At 49.5% G+C, this 19,079-nt stretch overlaps 1 protein-coding gene across 1 annotated transcript in view; it reads left to right on the forward strand.

The window, feature by feature from the left end:
* Positions 1-8,421: 8,421 nt before the first annotated feature.
* Positions 8,422-19,079, forward strand: part of LOC146856239 (transitional endoplasmic reticulum ATPase-like) — a 123,603-nt gene continuing 112,945 nt past the window's right edge. Inside the window, exon 1 of the mRNA XM_085654310.1 lies at positions 8,422-8,635. Coding sequence (XP_085510436.1) covers positions 8,616-8,635 — 20 coding nt within the window. The 5' untranslated portion in view covers positions 8,422-8,615. The remainder of the gene's footprint in view (positions 8,636-19,079) is intronic.

Genomic DNA, 19,079 nt, shown 5'->3' on the forward strand with positions numbered 1-19,079 from the left:
ACAGTGATCTGCTAACCTGCAACATCTCAAGCCAGGTGTGGGAGGACCACTTCTCCAAACTCTACTCCTGCCATGACGGCTCCAACGGGAGAGGGTCTGCTATATCCCTGCCTACCACAAACTATGCACTCTGCCCCACTGACTTTGATTTTACGCTAAAGGAAGTGGAATACGCAATAAGCTCTATCATTCCACAAAAAGCGGCCGGACCTGATGGGATTCCCGGGGACCTGCTAAAATCCGATAGCACCAAATGGGGCAAATTGATCCACTCCCTTCTTGTTGCCATCTGTAGGGGTGCCCCTATTCCCTCATCGTGGAAAGGGGCGGAGGTGGTCCCCATCCATAAGAAAGGTTCGAGGGATGACCCATCTAACTATAGGCCAATCAGCTTGTTAGATACCAGCCAAAAAGTTGTCGGCAAAGTCCTGTTACTTAGAATCCTAAATTGGGTAGAAGAAAATAAAATCCTTTCCGACTTCCAGGCAGGTTTTAGAGTGGGTACTGGAACGATTGAGCATGCATTCAGGCTCATGATGGTATATTGGAAGGTTGTGGTTATAGGCAAGGGCAGTCTTTATCTCGCGTTTATCGATTTAAAGACTGCCTTTGACCTCGTACCTAGGGACCTATTATGGAAAGTACTTGCTGACATGGGGCTGCCACATTATCTACTATCCCTATTAGTCAGACTACACCAGGACAGCTTTGCCCAGGTCAGGTGGGGCCCTGGAGGGGAGAAAACGGGCAGTATTCCGGTCGAGAGAGGAGTCCGCCAGGTATGTGTTCTGGCTCCCACCCTTTTCTCTCTCTACATCAATGGGGTGGTTGAGCATCTCCTCAAACATCCATCTGACGAGCCATCCCTGGCTGGCGAACGCATACCGACCCTCCTCTTCGCGGATGATACGCTTTTAATCTCCAAAACCCCAATGGGACTCCAGAGACTTTTGGACAATTTCCAATCATTTTGTACCAAACGAGGTCTGGTAATAAATACTAACAAAACGAAGTACCTTGTCCTCAATCCACCGAAACAACATGTGCGTTCCCCCACCCTAAACGCTGAGCTTCTGGAAAGGGTAAAGGTCTTTGATTACCTTGGGATACGCCTTTCGGATAAAATGGACTGGACGCCACACCTAGATAAAATGCTGTTGAGCCACAAAAGGATTACAGGTGCCCTATTAAGAGAGCAACGTTCCAGTACAACAAGGCCTATAGGAACAGTCCTTGAGATTTACACAGCTAAAGGAGTTAGCTCTGCCCTTTATGGGGCGGAACTCTGGGGCTTTTCGTCCACTGACGCTCTGCAGAGATCTGAGAACAAATTCTGCAGAGAAATAATGTCCCTTCCACAAGGCACCCCGACACTTCCTTTATTCATGGACCTTGGCTGTACCCAGATTGGCGAAATTTCGCCCTTTATTATTATGGGCCCGTATTTGGCGGGTAGAAGAACTAAGCGGATATGCCAGAGGCCTCAAGGAAATCATGTCATCACCAAGCTGGTATAAAATCAAATGGCTAAAAGACATGAAAAACTTATTAATTAAGTTGGGTCAACTTGAATCATGGCTAAGTAGAACCTCACCCCCAAAGCAAACACTTAAAAAGCTTTATTGGGACTGGATTTGTTCTCAAAGAAACTCTAGCACCTCCCTGGGCAGGCTAACAGAGGACTTTCTGAGGTTCAAAGACTGCCCCAGGCGGGAACTGTACCTGGATGCAATTGGAAAACCCTTTGATAGGGCCTTGTATTTTAGATTTAGAATGGGAACCTTACCACTTAATACCTTTACTAAAAGATGGAAATCCTGTATGGAAATGTCTGAGCTATGCCCATCGTGCCTTGTTAAACCGGAAACATTAGCACATTTTATGTTTGTGTGCGGCGAATATGCTACTCCAAGGAGGGTCTGGCTCAAAAACCTATGCCGTCAGCTGGGGACTAGGAGCCATGATGTGGCAATCAGGATACTTATTTCGGACAGTAGCGTACCCTATGCTTGCGCCCAAGCCAAGTTTCTATCCTGGGCTTGGGCTATCCGAGCCAAAAAGCTAAAACAATCTGTTTAATTCTTTGTTAGAAAAATTTCTTAAACTGAAAATGCTGCCATAATTGTTCAACCTCTAAAATTTAACCAACTAGTTGGCTAGTTTAACTGAACAAACATTTTTTGAAACTATTGTCCTTCCTAAATGTTGGAACAGAGATATAAAATCTTTTTTAATTTATTACTGTTGTTCTTAACTGTAACTTTTTATACACTGAGCTGCTTTTATGATAATGACTTTTTATCGAAATAAAGCTTTGACTTTGATATATGAGACAAATCGAGCCCGCAGTGGCCCACCCAAATGAATATTCCTGGAGCCGGGCCTGGTGTTAAGACCTAAGGTTACTGTGTGAGCCCATAGTAACAGCCCACGTGAGAGTCAATACACCGTACTGCTGTACAGACCAGGTTGAAGGTGACACGCTCGGAGACAGCCTGGTGGCAGGCATTAGGCACAGGTGACAGTGATGTTTTCAGGCTGTGTGATGGTGTTCGTACCTGGTGATGGTCAGGCCCTGGTGATAGTGTCAATCCCCCAAAGACTGGGTCAGGCTACAGTGGTAAGCCAGCTAACTGATATCAGACCGGGATAATTTTGGGCAGCAGGGGTCAAGAAGACTAGGGTGAGCATGACAGGGCGCAATGGCGGTGTGTCTAGGTTCAGTGATGGTCCCGTTTACGGTGTCAGTACGGCTGACAGTCTTGGTGACGGTGTCAGACCCCGATGATGGTGTTAGGCCCCGCGATGGCGCAGGTGACGGTGACTGTTATGTCCGGTACCGGACGGATAGTGACAGCGGTATGCAGGCGGGTAGCAGATGCTCCGGGATCCGGAGCAATGAAAATAACACACACCTACGCTTGCTAATGCGCTTCGGTGCACTGACCCGGATCATCCGGTCCAGCCCCCATTTATTTGTTTAGGCCCTTCCGGGTCACAGACGGGACCACCCTCGCGTAGGCGTGGGGGTGTTCCCTTGAACATAACATTCCTCCTTTATCATGGCACAACAAACGAAAACACAATACCGCTTGGCAGAATGCTCCAGTTCAAAATGAGAGAGAGAGAGAGAGAGAGAGAGAGAGAGAGAGAGAGAGAGAGAGAGAGAGAGAGAGAGAGAGAGAGAGAGAGAGAGAGAGAGAGAGAGAGAGAGAGAGAGAGAGAGAGAGAGAGGGAGAGAGAGAGAGAATATAGAGAGAGAGGGAGAGAGGGAAAAGTAGAGAAACAAAAGGAAAATGGGAAAACATTGCATTACTGTTCTCTAGTCCATTACAAAACCTCTCAGTCGAGACGACACCGTTGGATTGGCTCTAAGATGATATCTGTGTCCACCTCGACCTTCACTCGCTCCTCTCCGGCTTTCTGCTCCAGCCGCCCCTGGCGAATGTTCCACAACTGCCCCAGGCAGAGGGGGGGCTGGCCCTGGTGACTCACTCTCCTCGTCAATATCGTCGCCCGTCGGATCGCCACCCTCAGGCTCTGGCACCACCTCCCGGGGTGGGGCCGGGCACCGGTATTTTTTGAATTGGGAAATGTTCCTGGTGACTGTCTCATGGCCCCTCTGGGCAGTGACCATCGTGCCCTTAACTGTCTGGACCACCCAGGGCTCCGGTTCGAACGGAAGGGAGAACTTCCCTCGTGGATGTCGATTTCTCACCAGCACCCGTTCGCCAGCCACCAACACACTGCTCCTGGCATGGCGCCTCTGGGACATTCGGTCGTTCTTGGCCCGCCTCTGTTGGAGGCGTACGGATACTTGACGATACGCAGGCAAAGACGGTGTCACTTGGGGAAAAACATCATTCAGCACCCGTTGATTGCACAGAGAACCAGGGCTGGCCATGGTGGTTGAGTGAGGCGTAAGTCTGTATTCCTTCACGAAGTTGTACAGGGCGCACTCCATGTTCTGCTCTCGAGACATAGCTATCCGGAGCACTTTGTTCAGGGTGCGCATGAAACGCTCGGCCTCACCATTAGCCTGTGGCCACCGTGGTGTGATCTTTACATGACGGATGCCTCTTGATCGGAGGTATTCAGAGAACTCATGGCTGGCGAACGGCGGGCCGTTGTCCGTACGTAGCTCCTTGATTAGCCCATGGCTGGCCATGATTTTCTCGAATCGAGGTATGGTGTTGCTCGCCGTGATGGAGTCCAGTACCTCAACCTCAGGGTATTTTGAGAAATCGTCAATGACGACAAGCATGTGTCGGCCATCGGGTAGGCTCCCAAAGTCGGCACTCGCCCGGTGCCACGGGTGAGGAGGGATATCTTCCGTCACGATTGGGGCCGGCGGATCTGCTGGGCCTACCGCTTGGCAGAGTGCGCAAGACCGGACAGTCCTCTCCACCACACTGTCCAGATCAGGGAACCACACCTTGCTCCTCAGACGGGACTTTGTCTTGACTACCCCTTGGTGCGCAATGTGAGCTAAGTCCACCACTCGCTGTTGTAAGGACCTGGGGATAACCAGACGCGTGCCTCTCATCAGACAACCCTCGGGGGACACGGCCAATTCAGACCGGACGTTGTGAAGAGCCCTTAACGCCAGTTGTGCATCATCCGTGCGGTGCGTTAGGTTCTCCAACAGGGAGTGCCACCTTCCTGATCCAATCGCGGAGATCACCAACTCCCAGCAGTCATCCTGTTTGGTCGCCTCCAGGATGTCCTCGAGCCTGATGGGCAGGGGTCGGGAGCGTTCCACCACCAACCTGACATACTCCTCCGTCTCCTGCGCTTCAGATTCTTCTTCTCGGGTAACTGGCCGGGCATGCCTGGAGAGGAAGTCTGCAGGATTTTGCGTCCCCGGGCGGTAGACCACTTTGAATTGATATTCCTGCAGCTGCAGGATCCACTTCTCGATTCTTGGGGGTGGTTTAGACGACACGCCCATGAAGAGAGGAATCAGCGGTTTGTGATCAGTATGGACCGTGAACGGCTGCCCATAGAGGTAGAGGTGGAAGTGGCGACACCCCCAATGTATCGCAATCGCCTCCTTTTCTATGTGGGAGTACCGTTGCTCAGTGTCTGTCAGGGCCCGGCTCGCGTAGGCAACCGGGGCCCACTCCCCGTCCAGTTGCTTCTGGGACAATACAGCACCCAAACCGATGGGACTGGCATCCACCGACAGTTCAGACTCCCGGGTGGGGTCAAAGTACGCTAGGGTGGTTTCGGCGGACAGAGCATGTTTGGTGTCTTGAAAAGCCTTCTCTTGACTGGGGCCCCATTCCCAGGTTGCGGCGTTCTTGGTGAGGTCCCGTAGAGGTGCTGTTAGATTCGTGAGATTCCGGATGAAGCGACCACAGTAGGTGACCATGCCCAGGAAGCTTCTCACTCCGGTGACTGTGGTCGGGGCTGGAGCCGTCTGGATGTCTCGAACCTTGGCCGGGTCGGGCGACACTCCTTGTTGCGAAAAGTGATAGCCAAAGAACGCTATCTCCTTTTTCAGGAACTCGCACTTCTCGCGATGTAGCGTGAGACCACTGTCCTGGAGTCTCCGGAACACGCATCGTAGGCAGTTCATGTGTTCCTCCAGAGTCGGTGCATGTACAAGAATGTCATCACTGACGTTTATGACTCCACTGAGGCCAGCCAACACCCCTCTGATGGTGTCCTGAAACACTTCCGCCGCGCTGGACACCCCGAAACTGAGGCGCTTGTAGCGGCGCAGGCCCACATGGGTGGAGAAAGTGGTTATGGCTCTTGACTCGGGGTCCAGCAGGAGTTGATGGTAGCCCGCCCGAAGGTCCATCTTCGAGAACCAGCGCGATCCGCTGACCTCCGCAACGATGTCGTCGACAGTGGGCGTCAGATGGCGTTCCCGCTTGATGGCGTGGTTCGGCAGACGCATGTCCACGCATATCCGGACTTCACCTGGTTGCTTTGGTTTCCGGGCAATCACAATGGGGGAGACCCAAGGGGTTGGTCCGTCCACTTTCTCGATGATGTCAGCGGCCTCCAATTTCCTTAGTTCCTCTTCCACCTTGGGCCGCAGATGAAACGCTACTCTCCGATGCTTGAGAGCAACCGGTTGCACTGATTGGTCTATGTGCAGCCGCACCAGGTGGTCCTTCAGGCATCCAATGCCGTTGAACAGGTCCCGAAATTCTTCCACCAATGACTCGACATCCTCCCGGTGCACAGCGAACGCAAAAACCACCAGTTGCAGGTGTTCCGCCGTACGACAGCCCAACAGCATTCCCGTACCCTCCTTGGTGACGTACACCTTGGTACGGACGGAGTTGATCTCGTGAGCAATGTCGGTGGTGAAAACGCCTACCACAGTGAGTGGTGTGCCGGAGCCATAAGCAAACACCTGTATGGACGTTGGCTTCAGGACGGGCTGAGTTGGGAAGGATTTCAGCATGGACTGGGCCATTATGTTGATGGACGCACCTGTGTCGATCAGCACCGGCGTTAGATGCCCTGCAATCTTGACGTGACACTTCGGTGCCCTCCGTCTCGGGCATCCATCAGGCTGTAGAGCGTGAATTACATGGACCGTGCCTTCGTCCTCATCGTCATCCATGTCGTCTTCCTCAGTTTCGGGCGGAGGGGCATCCACCGCATTGACCTGCCGACTTTGTTGCCGCTGACGTCCCGCCGATCGGCACACTTTGGCTAGATGGTTCAGGCGACGACATGCCGAACATCTTTTCCCTTGCGCCGGGCATACACCTTGGTGTGGGTACGAGCCTCCGCACATGTAGCAGGTGCGGGATGATGGTGGTGGAGTTCCGTGGTCCGGCTTCTTTTTAGACGCTTTCTTCGGGGTAGTCGCCACCACCGCGTTGACTGGCTCTGTTTTTACCTGACGTTGGAGGGCCGTTTCCATATGTGCGGCTCGCACTTTGGACAACTCCTTAGACCGGCCCATGGTGAGGATATCTGTCATGGAGATCCCGGGCAGTTCGAGGACTCTTTCTCTCAGCTTCACGGACGAACAGCCTTGGATGAATTGCGCCCGCAATTCGTCATCAGTGTCCGGTAGAGTACAGGTGATTGCCAGTTCTTTCAGACGAGCATAGAAGGTGTCAACAGACTCCTCGGGTTGTTGCCTTGCTTGGCGCAGGAGAAAACGTTCGTAATCTGGATTCGCTAAGGGCTCAAAATGTGCGGTCAGGGCCGCCTTGAGTGTGGCATAGGTGAAGGGAGGACCGGTTTCCACCACGGACTTGGCCAAACGGTGAATTGCAGCACCACCCAGATGCAGGAGCATGGGCCGATGGCGTTCAGGCTTGAGGCCGACTGCGGCAAAATAATTCTCCAGGCGCTCCAGCCACTCTTTCCACTTGGCCGCCTGGGCGGAAGGCGGGCCATCCACAACGAACGCTTCCACCGGGGACACCGTCGTCATCTCGGCGCTGACTGGTGGATGCAGATTTTAAGAACGTCAGATGAGGCGCTTCAGGGGTTAGACACAGCCACAGCGGCCAAAACGCAGTACTTCTGGCGCAGGCCGCGGTAAAATTCGGCCTCCAGGCACCCAGCAGCCAGGCCACAGGGACCAGGCGTCGAGCGTCGATGAAGCGCACACCACGTGGCACCAGGCGGCAGCAGGTAAGACCCCCGGGAAGGAATCAGCAGCCACGGGCCCCCTCCGTCTCACAGCAGCCTCAAAACGCCACCCCGAAGCCACCACCACAGCCAGCAAAACCCCAGCAGGGACACAGACAGGCACTGACCGGGAGGGGCAAACTGCAGGTGTGCGTCCTCCACAGCAGCTCACGAGGGTGCAGAACCAGGCAGCAGGCCGGTCGAAGGGGGCGTGTCCTCCTGAGCAGCGCACGATGGTGCAGACCAGGCAGCAGGCCGGTCGATGAAGGGCGCTCCCACGCGCAGGATGGCAGCTGTGACGCGGGCCGGGGACCGGGAGACAGCAGGAAGGCGGCCGGGACAGGCCGCGCGTAGACGCACGTGCGTGTGAAGATGAGCGCTCCGTGTGGCGGCCGCCACCGGAGCGGGTCAGGCAGCGAGGATCCAGCCGTCGAAGAAGCGAGAGTCCGGAAGAGACCCCCTCGTCGCCAGTTGTTATGTCCGGTACCGGACGGATAGTGACAGCGGTATGCAGGCGGGTAGCAGATGCTCCGGGATCCGGAGCAATGAAAATAACACACACCTACGCTTGCTAATGCGCTTCGGTGCACTGACCCGGATCATCCGGTCCAGCCCCCATTTATTTGTTTAGGCCCTTCCGGGTCACAGACGGGACCACCCTCGCGTAGGCGTGGGGGTGTTCCCTTGAACATAACAGTGACTAAGGGTTTTGTGTCTCGTCTGGGCCGGGTGAGGCCTTTCTCTCTCTCGCTCTGGGACCACGGCCAAAGTCTGCTAAAAATAACATAACATCAGCTGCCCCGGTCGAGCGGGGGGAGCCGAGGAGAGAGAGGCGGGGAACGCGGGAGAGGACAGCAGGCAGCCGAGAGAGCCGACAGACACCCGGGAGGAGGCATCAAAGCCCGGGGTGCAGGGAGACAACTTCCGGAGCAGCGGAGAACCCGGACACCGAGGGTCGGGCCCCCTCCCAGCAGCAGAGCCGCCTCGAATCCCGGGGCGCCATGGCCTCCTCTGCCGGAGAGTAAGTTAGCTCAGCCTGGCACAGTGACAGGTGCTCAAGGGCCATGGGAGGGAGGAGCGGGGTCCCGCCTCCCGGGAAAGAGGGGTGGGGCGAGAGCCTCGGTCGGGCTCGGAATGGGTGTAGCCTGAGAATTTCTGCTGCAGCAAAAACAACTAACTGTCACCCCAGTTTATAGTTTGAAAAAACATATATATATTGTCCACCTCAGCCGCACCTCCTACTCCACATGTGAAGAATGTCCCGCGCTGTCCACCAAAATGACTATCCCTCTAGTCTACACGAAATATGGCCTCCGGTACACAAACGTCCCCAGCAGTGGAAGCCTCGCACATCGCTGTACTTGAAAATTGACTTAATTGGAAGCTTAACTTACAGCTGTTCTGTACAAGTTAAATAGGCTCCCGTAATGCGAAGCCCGTCCCTAATTGAAGAATAGACCCTGCATGTACCTTTCAAGTTGAACATACAAAATACCCCCCTAGTACCCTGACAGTGATACAGTAAAATAAGCGTCTCCCTGTCCATAACAAATGCTGTTACAACACGAATAGCCCCTGGTATACATGAAAACTTGCCGAAGGGTGACCAAGCTGACATGGAGGCAGCAAATTCAGTGCAGTGTAGGAATTCAGGGCAAGGGTACAAATTGAGGACAAAAATTCAGGTCAATTTCACGGACACATCGGAGGCAAGGCCATTCTCCTCAAATTTTATCCGTGTTTTTTGTATTTTTTTTAACAAATCTTTTTATTAAACAAACATCGGTGAATGGTACATTACAGAAGACCAGGTAGTCGACACTTCACAATACGCATGAATGGATGGACATACAGACTGTACATAGGAGAGGAACATCACGGAGAAATAGGGTCATCATGTTCTACATTTCGAGGTGGTGTACAGATCTCTCCTCTATAGATATTCCATGGGCTCCAGACACGGGACCACTTTTTAGGGCACCCCCGTGCCAAATACATTGTCTTTTTTCTGAACCTGCACCAATCGAGGTCTCTTTCCCAGGCTTCTAACGTGGGTGGGTGGATGTGCTGCCCCCCAGACATGGGCGTCCGCAGGGAGGGGCAAGGAGGGGCGCTTGCCCCCCCCTGGAGCCCCCCTCCTTGCCCCCCCCTCATGTGTGTCAGCCCGGGCTGAGACAGCTTCCCGCAGCCGCACCCGAGTACTTCACAGGTCTTTAAAAGACCAATTACGTGTTAATGAGGCTTTTTGTGAGGCTTTGTTGTTTTTCACCCCTCCATCTCCACTCTGCCTACTGCTGGAAGAATTAGCCCCCCCCCCCCTACACCCCCCTCAAAATTTGGGCTCTAGTTGCGCCTCTGGTCTGAGAATAAATATATTTTCACCACCTCTTCTGCTGTGTTTCGAATCCGATCCGAAACTGATGCTAATTTTGATGGTTCTTCCAGGCCAGAGAGTGGCGTGCGTTGCACACCACGGATCACTGGAATTTTTATGTGAGGCTAACCGGCAATGAGTATGACTGTGATTACAAGTGCAAGTAACATAACTTGAGAGGCCGAGTGGATGTACTCAGACATTTCACGATGATCTGAGACTAACTAACTATCTTGTGTACTGCTTACTATTGCCAATGATTTCATACCGAAGCTTTCTGATGGAGTGGTTGTTCTCTTTTTGTTGAATCCACTGCTCTTAGTGCTGACATAAGGGCCAAAAAACTACAGCTGCTGTCTGATTGTGAGGAAGGGGTGTCTACTTTCCAGATTATTCGGGGGTACTTTTCTCAGTCCTTGCACTGGATCTGGCTTAATTACTGTACAGTATGCACAAACTACATAAAACCAGGAAGAATATGTTTCTATTCGACCCTCCCACTCTTCATTTCTCTTTTGGTCTTAGTACCGTTTCCAGTACTATTTCCAGAACTTAATTTGTAAAAAAGTAAATAAATAGGTTTAGCGGCCCAATTTTTTTTTTTTGAAGCTGCCAGCAGCATTGCTGAACACCAGGGTGGCCATATACCAAGGCTGCTTACTCTTGATTCCAGCTCACGCCTCTTCTGTTCACCACCTTATACTTCTCTCTTTTTCTCTGAGTCTTTCCCATTCTTTTTCATCCCTGCTTCATGAACCCAGTTCATAAGTGGAGTCTCTTATTTTGGAATCCGGGCCTTTTCTACTCCAGCCTGACACTGACTGAGTCTCCCAACACTTCTCCCTCTCCTTAGAACTCAGAGAGGGATCTCCCCTCAACTCTTACACTTCCAATAAGTTTTGGGTTTTGTCTCTCCCTTGTCAGTCGAAAAATTAGATCTGTTCTCTGTTACTACAGATGATTCGAGTCCTGCAGTTATGGTAAGTTGACACTCACTTGGGCCATGTGCCACAAAGTCCACTGTAGAACTACATGCTGTATGCCACTAGTCACGCTAGTCGCAGAGGCAGCAGTAGATGGGCTTGCTAAACAGATTTTTGTAGCATCAGCAAGTCAAAATCTATATATAGATGTAAAATCACGCAAACAACCACTATATGGTGGCAGATACTGGAGATGCCTGCATTCTCTTTCCTCAAGGACAATTTATTAACTTACAAACAGGTGCTTCTGAGTCACCTCTGTCGCTCATGGTCCAGGTGATGCTGTCTTCCTGAGAATGTTTCTAAAAGGCAGAGCAACACCCTGATCATCAGACAAAAAGGAACCATTAACTGAAAACAAGTTGAACAAAATAGGGTGCTATGGGATCTTACATACAGCATATTTGCGCTGTGGAAATGTTGATGACCTAGGGGCATATTTACAAGGAGGCGATAATGAATCATCACCGCTTTAGCGGCCGTTTTCGGACGAAAAGCGGCGATAATTTTATCGCTATATCAGCAAGGTCACGCTAACGCGTGAAACCTTGCTTTAGCATGGGGATTCCTAACGCACAGCTTTGCATCTCTAATGAGATGCAAAGTGGGCGTTCCTGACCTGACATGACAGGAGAAATGTCGCTAAGCGACATTTCTCCTATCATCAAGCCCCACGCTATGAAGCATAGCGGCAGGAAAAGTAGTGATAACCCCTGTTATCGCTACTTTCCTTACGCCTTCTTCAGGACTGACTTAGTCATGATATCCTATGGAAGGTGGATATCATGGCTAAGTTTGTGTGTCCCTATCAACAAGCTAACGTGAGATTATCGCTGGGTTTCCAACAATAATCTCACGTTAGGCAGTTAGCGTTAGGATTTTTTTCGCTTTTGATATAAGCGTTGCTAATAGCACACTATCTCAGCGATAAATATCCACGCTAGCCGGCGATAATTATTCTAGCGCTAAGTGCGCTTAGCGATAATTATCGCCGGTTGTTGTTGATATGCCCCCTAGTGTCCTTGCACTTTGCTATCAAGAGGCCCCAGTTGAGAGTCTCATCTCTGGGAGTCCTGGTGTTTTAGCCAACCGCAGTTTGGATTCTGCAAATCTGCTGTGATGCAGACAATTTCAGAGTCTTAGGCAACATTACAAGGCAAATTTAGACCACTTGTTGTAGTTTTTCAAGGCAAATTTACACCACTTGTTGTAGTTTTTCACTTCCTCCTGTTCATTTGTGATAGTGCTGTCAAGTAACTGCCTGCAACAAGGTAAGAGGGGTGGGGGTGGTGGGGGATTTCGATGGACAATACAGAGTGAAAATTAATTATTTATTTAATTTTCTCTCGTCATCGTCCGTCGAAATACACCCGTCCCACCCGGCCCCACCGCTTTTATCTGCACGGACTGCGGCTACATCCGGCCCATTAAACCCTGATAATCCCAGCTTTAGCCCAGAAGGCCATTTTTATTGCTTGCACCAGAGCCCAAAGCATCTATACTGCTTTAGTGGGATAATACAAAATAAACATATATGGCAGTGGGAATTTCCATAGATTGAGTTGTATCTTCAGAGCAAAGACCTTGCCCAGAGAATGATGTGGTTGCCAAGTCTGCCAACATTCTGATTATTTGCTGGATCGGGCTGCACAGTACTAAATGGGGTCCTGAAAGTTGGGGTTGCATCCACTGACCTTGTGGCAGTTTTCACTCAAAAGAAAGTTTCCCGTCAAATGGTGTTGCATGAGTTCTGTGATTTTTGGCCAGATTTACCACTCACAAATTTTACATTTACAAAACACTGATAATGTTGTTGTGAAATTGTGAAAATTAGTTGTCAGATAACACTTCGGGGTAAAAATGGTTGACAACGATGCTAAATCCCAACTTCCAGAAATGTAAGTGATTGGGGGGGCCTCCACTCCTAAAAAATATTGTCAGGGGGGACTTTGCCTAAAAAAGTTTGAAGACCTCTGATCTACACAGTGAGACCTTCGGGAGGGGCTGGATGCCAGGAAGACAGTGCTGTTGATCAGCCCGACTCCTCTGAATAGTATCAGAAGAGCAGGCAGCAGTTTTTAAGTAAGTTCCAGTAACTTTAATGCATTCTACAGCATCAGCATTACCTACTGGCTGCACATCTAGGTTTCTCTAAGTGAACGGTGTTCTAGACTTACATGCATGGAAATATCAAGGAGGACAGTCCCCTCCGAATATGCAAATGTAGTGTAAGCTTGTAGTGTTCAGCTTTTGGGGTACCAGGGGGTAACTTTAGGTTTCAGGTTGGGTGTGGGTTTTAGGGTGCCAGGGAGTAAATTTAGGGTTCAGGGTGGGTTAGTGATTGGGGTGCCAGGGGGTAATTTTAGGGTTCCGGGTGGGTATGGGTTTTGGGGTACCAGCTGCCAGGGGGTAATTTTAGGGTTCCAGGTGGGTATGGGTGTTGGGATGCCAGGGGGATAATTGTAGGGTTAGGATAGGATAGGATATATGCTTTTATAACGCTCGAATGCCTGGTGTATGTGAAAATGGTACAGTCTGTATTACCAGGGAGCTAGATCGAACTGAACAGCCACGTTTTCAAGTCCTTCCTGAAGGACTGTCGATTTGGTTGGAATCTCATGGCTATTGGCATTTTGTTCCATAACTTTGCCGCACAGTTTGAAAAAGTTCTGCCGCCCCATCTTACCCGCCTAGTCCTATCAATCTGGAGAAGGCCTAAATTACTGGACCTAAGAGCATGACCGGGGGTATAGGGTAAAAACATTTTTTGGATGTCCTTGGCCCCTCCCCCATAAAGTGCTTTATGAACCAGGCCTAAGGCCTTGAATTCCGCGCGCTGCTGTACAGGGAGCCAATGCAATGCTTTGATTCCTGCCGAGGTTGATTGACCTCCAGGTATATTAGAAGCAGCCTTGCTGCTGCATTCTGTAGGGACTGCAGTTTTCTCATCTTGGTTTTATTAATGCCCAAAAACAGGGCATTGCAGTAATCAAGTTTGGATAACAAGAGAGCCACCACCACAGTCTTTTGTAGTTCCAGTGATATGAAAGGAAATAGCTTTCTCAAGGTTTTTATTAGAAAGAAGCAGGAAGAGGTGAGGCTGTTTACCTACACAGAAACACTTAATTGGTCATCGAAGATGACTCCGAGGTTTCTAACCTTAGGCAAGGGGCAGGGCCATTCCCCCGCTCCCACCAGCCACCAGGAGTCATTCCACAGGGATCGGCCCTGACTAATCTCTATGACCTCCATCTTATCTGTGTTAATTTTCAGGAAGCTGTGGTTCATCCAGGTCATAATCTCGGTAAGGCATGCATGAAACCTAATAGCTGTATCTTCAGTAGGATACCAGGGCGAATCCATGCTTCCTGATGAGTCTGGCCAGGGGAATGACATAGATGTTAAACATCGTCGGGGATAAGGCCGATCCCTGTGGAACCCCACAGGGAAGATGGAAACTGTCTGATTGCAGACCCTCCCAGTACAGGCTCTGCTCCCTCCCCTCCAAAAACGATGTGAGGTGGGTCAGGGCAGTACCCTCGATCCCCACTTCCTTCAGCCGCTGCACTAACACTGTGTGGTTCACGGTGCCAAAGCTGCTGACAGGTCTAAAAGTACAAGGACTGCTCTACCCCCTCCGTCGACTATTCTACGGACCTCCTCCGTTACTACTTTCAAGGCTGATTCGGTAGAGTGGTGCGACCAAAAACAATGCTGAGTAGAATCCAGCAGGTTATTGATGTCTAGATAATCAGTCAGCACCTTGTTCACTGATTTCTCCAGGATTTTAGCTGCTATTGGTAAGCCAGCAATTGGACGATAGTTCTTAGGTTCCGAGGGGTCTAGGGTGGACTACCTGATTCCAAGACTTGATTGACTAGAGGGGTGAGTTTGTCACAAATTCTCCTAGCAGCCAAATGCATAATCGCGGGAGGACAGGGGTCTTTGGGTGAACCAGATTTTATGGAAACGAGAAGTTTGTGTACCTCATCGTTTGTAACTGTCTGAAAACATGTTAATCTGCAATGTATTGATACAGCCTCATCAGATGATTGACATGACTTATCCGGAACCATTTGAGTGTTCAAAAGGTCATTATAAATCACTTGAACCTTGTTCTGGAAATATAGGGCCAGTTTATTGCACATAGCTTGGTCTGGTTGAAAAGCATTAGCCTGCTGCCGTTTAGACAGCAGTGTGTCAGTTTTAAAAAGTTCCTTAGTGGAATTTCCGGCTTCCTCTATCTTAGTTGTGTAAAATAGTCTTTTTGCGGTAATTATTGCATCCTTGTATTGTTGGAGAGCAAGATTAAAGCTAGTTTTCTTATCTTTACTATAGTCTTGTCTCCAAAGACGTTCTTCTCTCCTGCAGTTTACTTTTAAACATTTCAGCTCAGAGCTGTACCAAGGTGACGAGGTCTTTAATCTCTTGACCGTCACTAATTTTTCAGGGTGGGTATGGATTTTGGGCTACCAGGGGGGTAATTTTAGGGTTCAGGGCGGGTATGGGTTCTAAGGGGCCAGGGAGGTAATTTTAGGGTTCAGGGTGGGTATGAGTTTTGGGGGGCAGGGGTAATTTTAGGGTTCAGGGTGGGTATGGGTTTTGGGGTGCCAGGGGGACAATGTTAGGGGTCAGGGTGGGTATGGGTTATGGGGTTTGGGGTGCCAGGGGGCTAATTTTAGGGATCAGGGAATGTATGAGTTTTAAGGGGCCAGGGGGGTAATTTTAGGGTTCATGTGTGCTCTAATTGTTGTCCAGTTTCAAATGCAGAATTCACCACTTTTTTTTCTCAGCTTGGCCTGAGCATTACCCGATCCTGATTGTCTGCATTTTAGCCCCGCCCCTATTGATTAACATTAGCCACGCCCCTTCATTTGCCAGGTTCGCCCCCCCTGGAAAAATTTCTGCGGACGCCCATGCCCCCAGAGTTAAGCAATGTTTCTTTTTGCCAGCATGAACCCTAGAGTGGCCCATTGCGTCCGAGAAGTGTTTAAGTCAGTGGGCTCCCAGACGTTTAGGAGGCATCGTCTCGCCTCAGGACTGAGAGAGACATGTAACACCTCATTGATCGTGTCGTGCACTTGGCGCCAATAGGAGCTGATATGTGTGCATTCCCAGATAGTGTGCATAATCGTTCCGGTAAGGCCGCATCGCTTTTTGCATTCCCCTGTATCAGACCATCCCATGTGCACTAACCTGGGTCCCGTTATTTAGATACTATGAAGGATCTTAAGCTGAACCAATCGCAAGCGTGCCGGGATAGCTACCACTCTAGGGGAGGACACTGCTGCTTGCCAATCCTCATCGTCCAGCTCTAACCCATCATGTACCCACTTATCTCGCAGTATCAGGAGAGGGTTTGTCATGTGGTTGATTAGCTTTTTGTATATTAATGATATTGTTTTTTCAGGGAGGTGACCGTCTAGGATTCTGTCCTCCAGGGGAGAAGCCTCCAGGGGTTTGACTCCCCCAGGCAATGAAGATTGGAGCGAGTGTAGGACCTGAAAATAACGAAAAAATTCTGTGTCTGCCAAATCATATTCACTCTGAAGCGTGCTGAAGGACTTGACCCCCCCCCCCTTCCCCACATATCTTTAATGGCTGAGATCCCAATAAGGTCCCACTTGTCAAAGCCCTTCGTTTTCCAAAGGTCTCCCAGTTTCTCTGAATCCCAAAGAGGGGTGGCCAATGTTAATTTGTGTCTCCAACCAAGAGAGTTAGTTGCGTCGTGCCAAATTTGAACTGAGTACTTCGTGGGGCCTGTTTGTGTGAATCGTTTAGGTCAGGAGTACAACGCCCTACCATAAGTGCCACCCGGAAGGAGCCATCTGTCCATGGTGTAACCCTGGTCGTCCGCACGACCATACGTGCCATGGTTAATGGCTGCCAGGTGGGAAGCCCAATAATACTTCTTGATATCGGGGAGGCTGATGCCTCCATCATACCAGTTTAATGTTAATTTGCTCAAGGCGATTCGAGGTTTGCTGTCCCATAATAAGTCCCTCAGCAGGCCCTCAACCTCCTTAAAATAACGTGTTGGAACTGAATATAAGGTGTTTTGCAAGGTATATAAGAATCGTGGCAGATCCATCATTTTAAATAGAGTAGCTCTGCCCAAGAGTGAAATAGGGAGAGTCTTCAAGCTAGTGATATCAGTTTTAAGTCTACGAAGAGGGGGAAGGAGATTTTGGGCATAGCGGACCGAGGGGTTCAGTGAGACGAAACTCCCCAAATATTTGAATCCAACCAAATTGATTTGTATTAGGCAGTTCCGGGGTGGGACAGGGAGGGTCCCCCCTCAATACAAATAATAAGGATTTTCCCCAATTGATATCAGTGTATTTGTTTACTGTTTTTTATATCGCATTATTTATTCAATGTTCTTGGCATGTGATCACCTCTTGGTATGCTACATTCAGGTGGCGTTTAATGTCCTTGTTCAAAAGTAAATTGATGCACTTATCATGGTGACCAGGCGTCCTGGATTTCCCTGGACAGTCCCGGTTTTGAAAGGACTGTCCCGGCGACGGCGTCCCAACGCTTTTCCTCATTTTCAAGAAATGCCCCGGGTTTTAGGACAAAGATAAAGCCATCCTGCAAAGCAGTAATGAAACTTTTACTCTCATTTCAAGAGACGCCTCGCCCTCTAAAGTGATTTGATTTATCATCTTTTTTTTCAGGAAGCATAGGAGGAGGACAGCTGCCTGCTCGCAGTAGAGGAAATACAGAAGGGGGGGGGATCTCAGGGTGGAGGTCCTGTCACAGCTTTAATGAAGCCTTGTAAATGCATTGTATATATTTACACACACACACACTCAGGGCTTTAAGTGGGATGAAAAAAAACTGGGTGAGGGTCTCTCAAAGGGGCGTGGTCAATGTAATTGAGGGCATGGCTTAAAAACACATATGCAAAAAATCTGTGCTTTGCATGGTGTGTCGCCCGACTTGTATTTTGCTGTTTCTGTCATTGCATCCAGATATATGATACAACAAGTAATATCATACCTTCAACAAGTCAGGACTATTGGCTATGTCAATGGTTTTTAGTTGCATAAGATAAATAAGCAGCAACTATGGCTTGTATATAATATTGAAAAAAGCTTCCACTTAAATCCCTGGTGACACCATGACAATGTTGCTGCTCCTGAGTTTCAAAAAGAGAAGGGAAATCCAGAGAGAAAATGACTCTCTTTAAAGGATTTTCCTTCCCCTACAACACTCACCTGGCATGATGTCATGCCGTAACTTCTCCACTAATGAGATGTGAGCAGTGTGAGCACATGCACATGATGTGCCTGCTGTCACTGTAGTCCGGAAAAAAATGGACTGCCTGTGCCAGGGCACAAAACAGAGCCCGATAGAGACCTCCTTTAAAAAACTGCTGGTGCTCAGCACCGGTGAGACCCAGCCCACTTAAGGTCCTGCACATACTTACATTTACATGGGTATGCAAAAACAGGGATGGCCAGACATTAAAGTAACATGAAAGACTTTAGTCCTACATTTATGTCTAACTTGTCCCGGTTTTTGATTCTCAATGTCTGGTCACCCAATGTCAAGGGTATCACCCCAACCCAATTTTTCTTGGCGAGAAAGTAACAACAGAGCTTTGATTATGTTTCTAAACATTTTAAATCCCATGGCAACAATAAGGCAGTACTTAATTTGAGCCGGTGGTTACTAGTGGAGCTCATCAACACTGATTTTCAGGGACCGCCACTTATTATTCCTCATCAGGACTTTCACCCAATGTGAGAAAAGAACAAAAGTGGGAAAGAAAGAGGAAGAGAAACAATGAAAACATTGACAAAGGGAGAAAACAACAGGGATTAAATTGAACCTGCAAGCGTGAGATAAAGAGGCAGGGAATGTCTGGTGGTGGATTACAGAGGAATGTAGTGGAATTAAGACTATGCAGCCTTGATACTCTACATCCCTGATGTTCTAAGCACCGTCCACATGCTTCTGTGCAAAACTTTGGGCCTGACACTTATTGTTGTTCAAATTAATCACTGCATTAAGGTATATGACTTTTTTTTCACCTTCTGCTAGTTTAGATAAGTTGAACAAAAACATCTTGCTCAACTCACCCTCCACTAGACGTCAAA

The sequence above is a fragment of the Triturus cristatus genome, chromosome 4_1 (assembly GCF_964204655.1).
Source record: "Triturus cristatus chromosome 4_1, aTriCri1.1, whole genome shotgun sequence".
Lineage (NCBI taxonomy): Eukaryota > Metazoa > Chordata > Amphibia > Caudata > Salamandridae > Triturus > Triturus cristatus.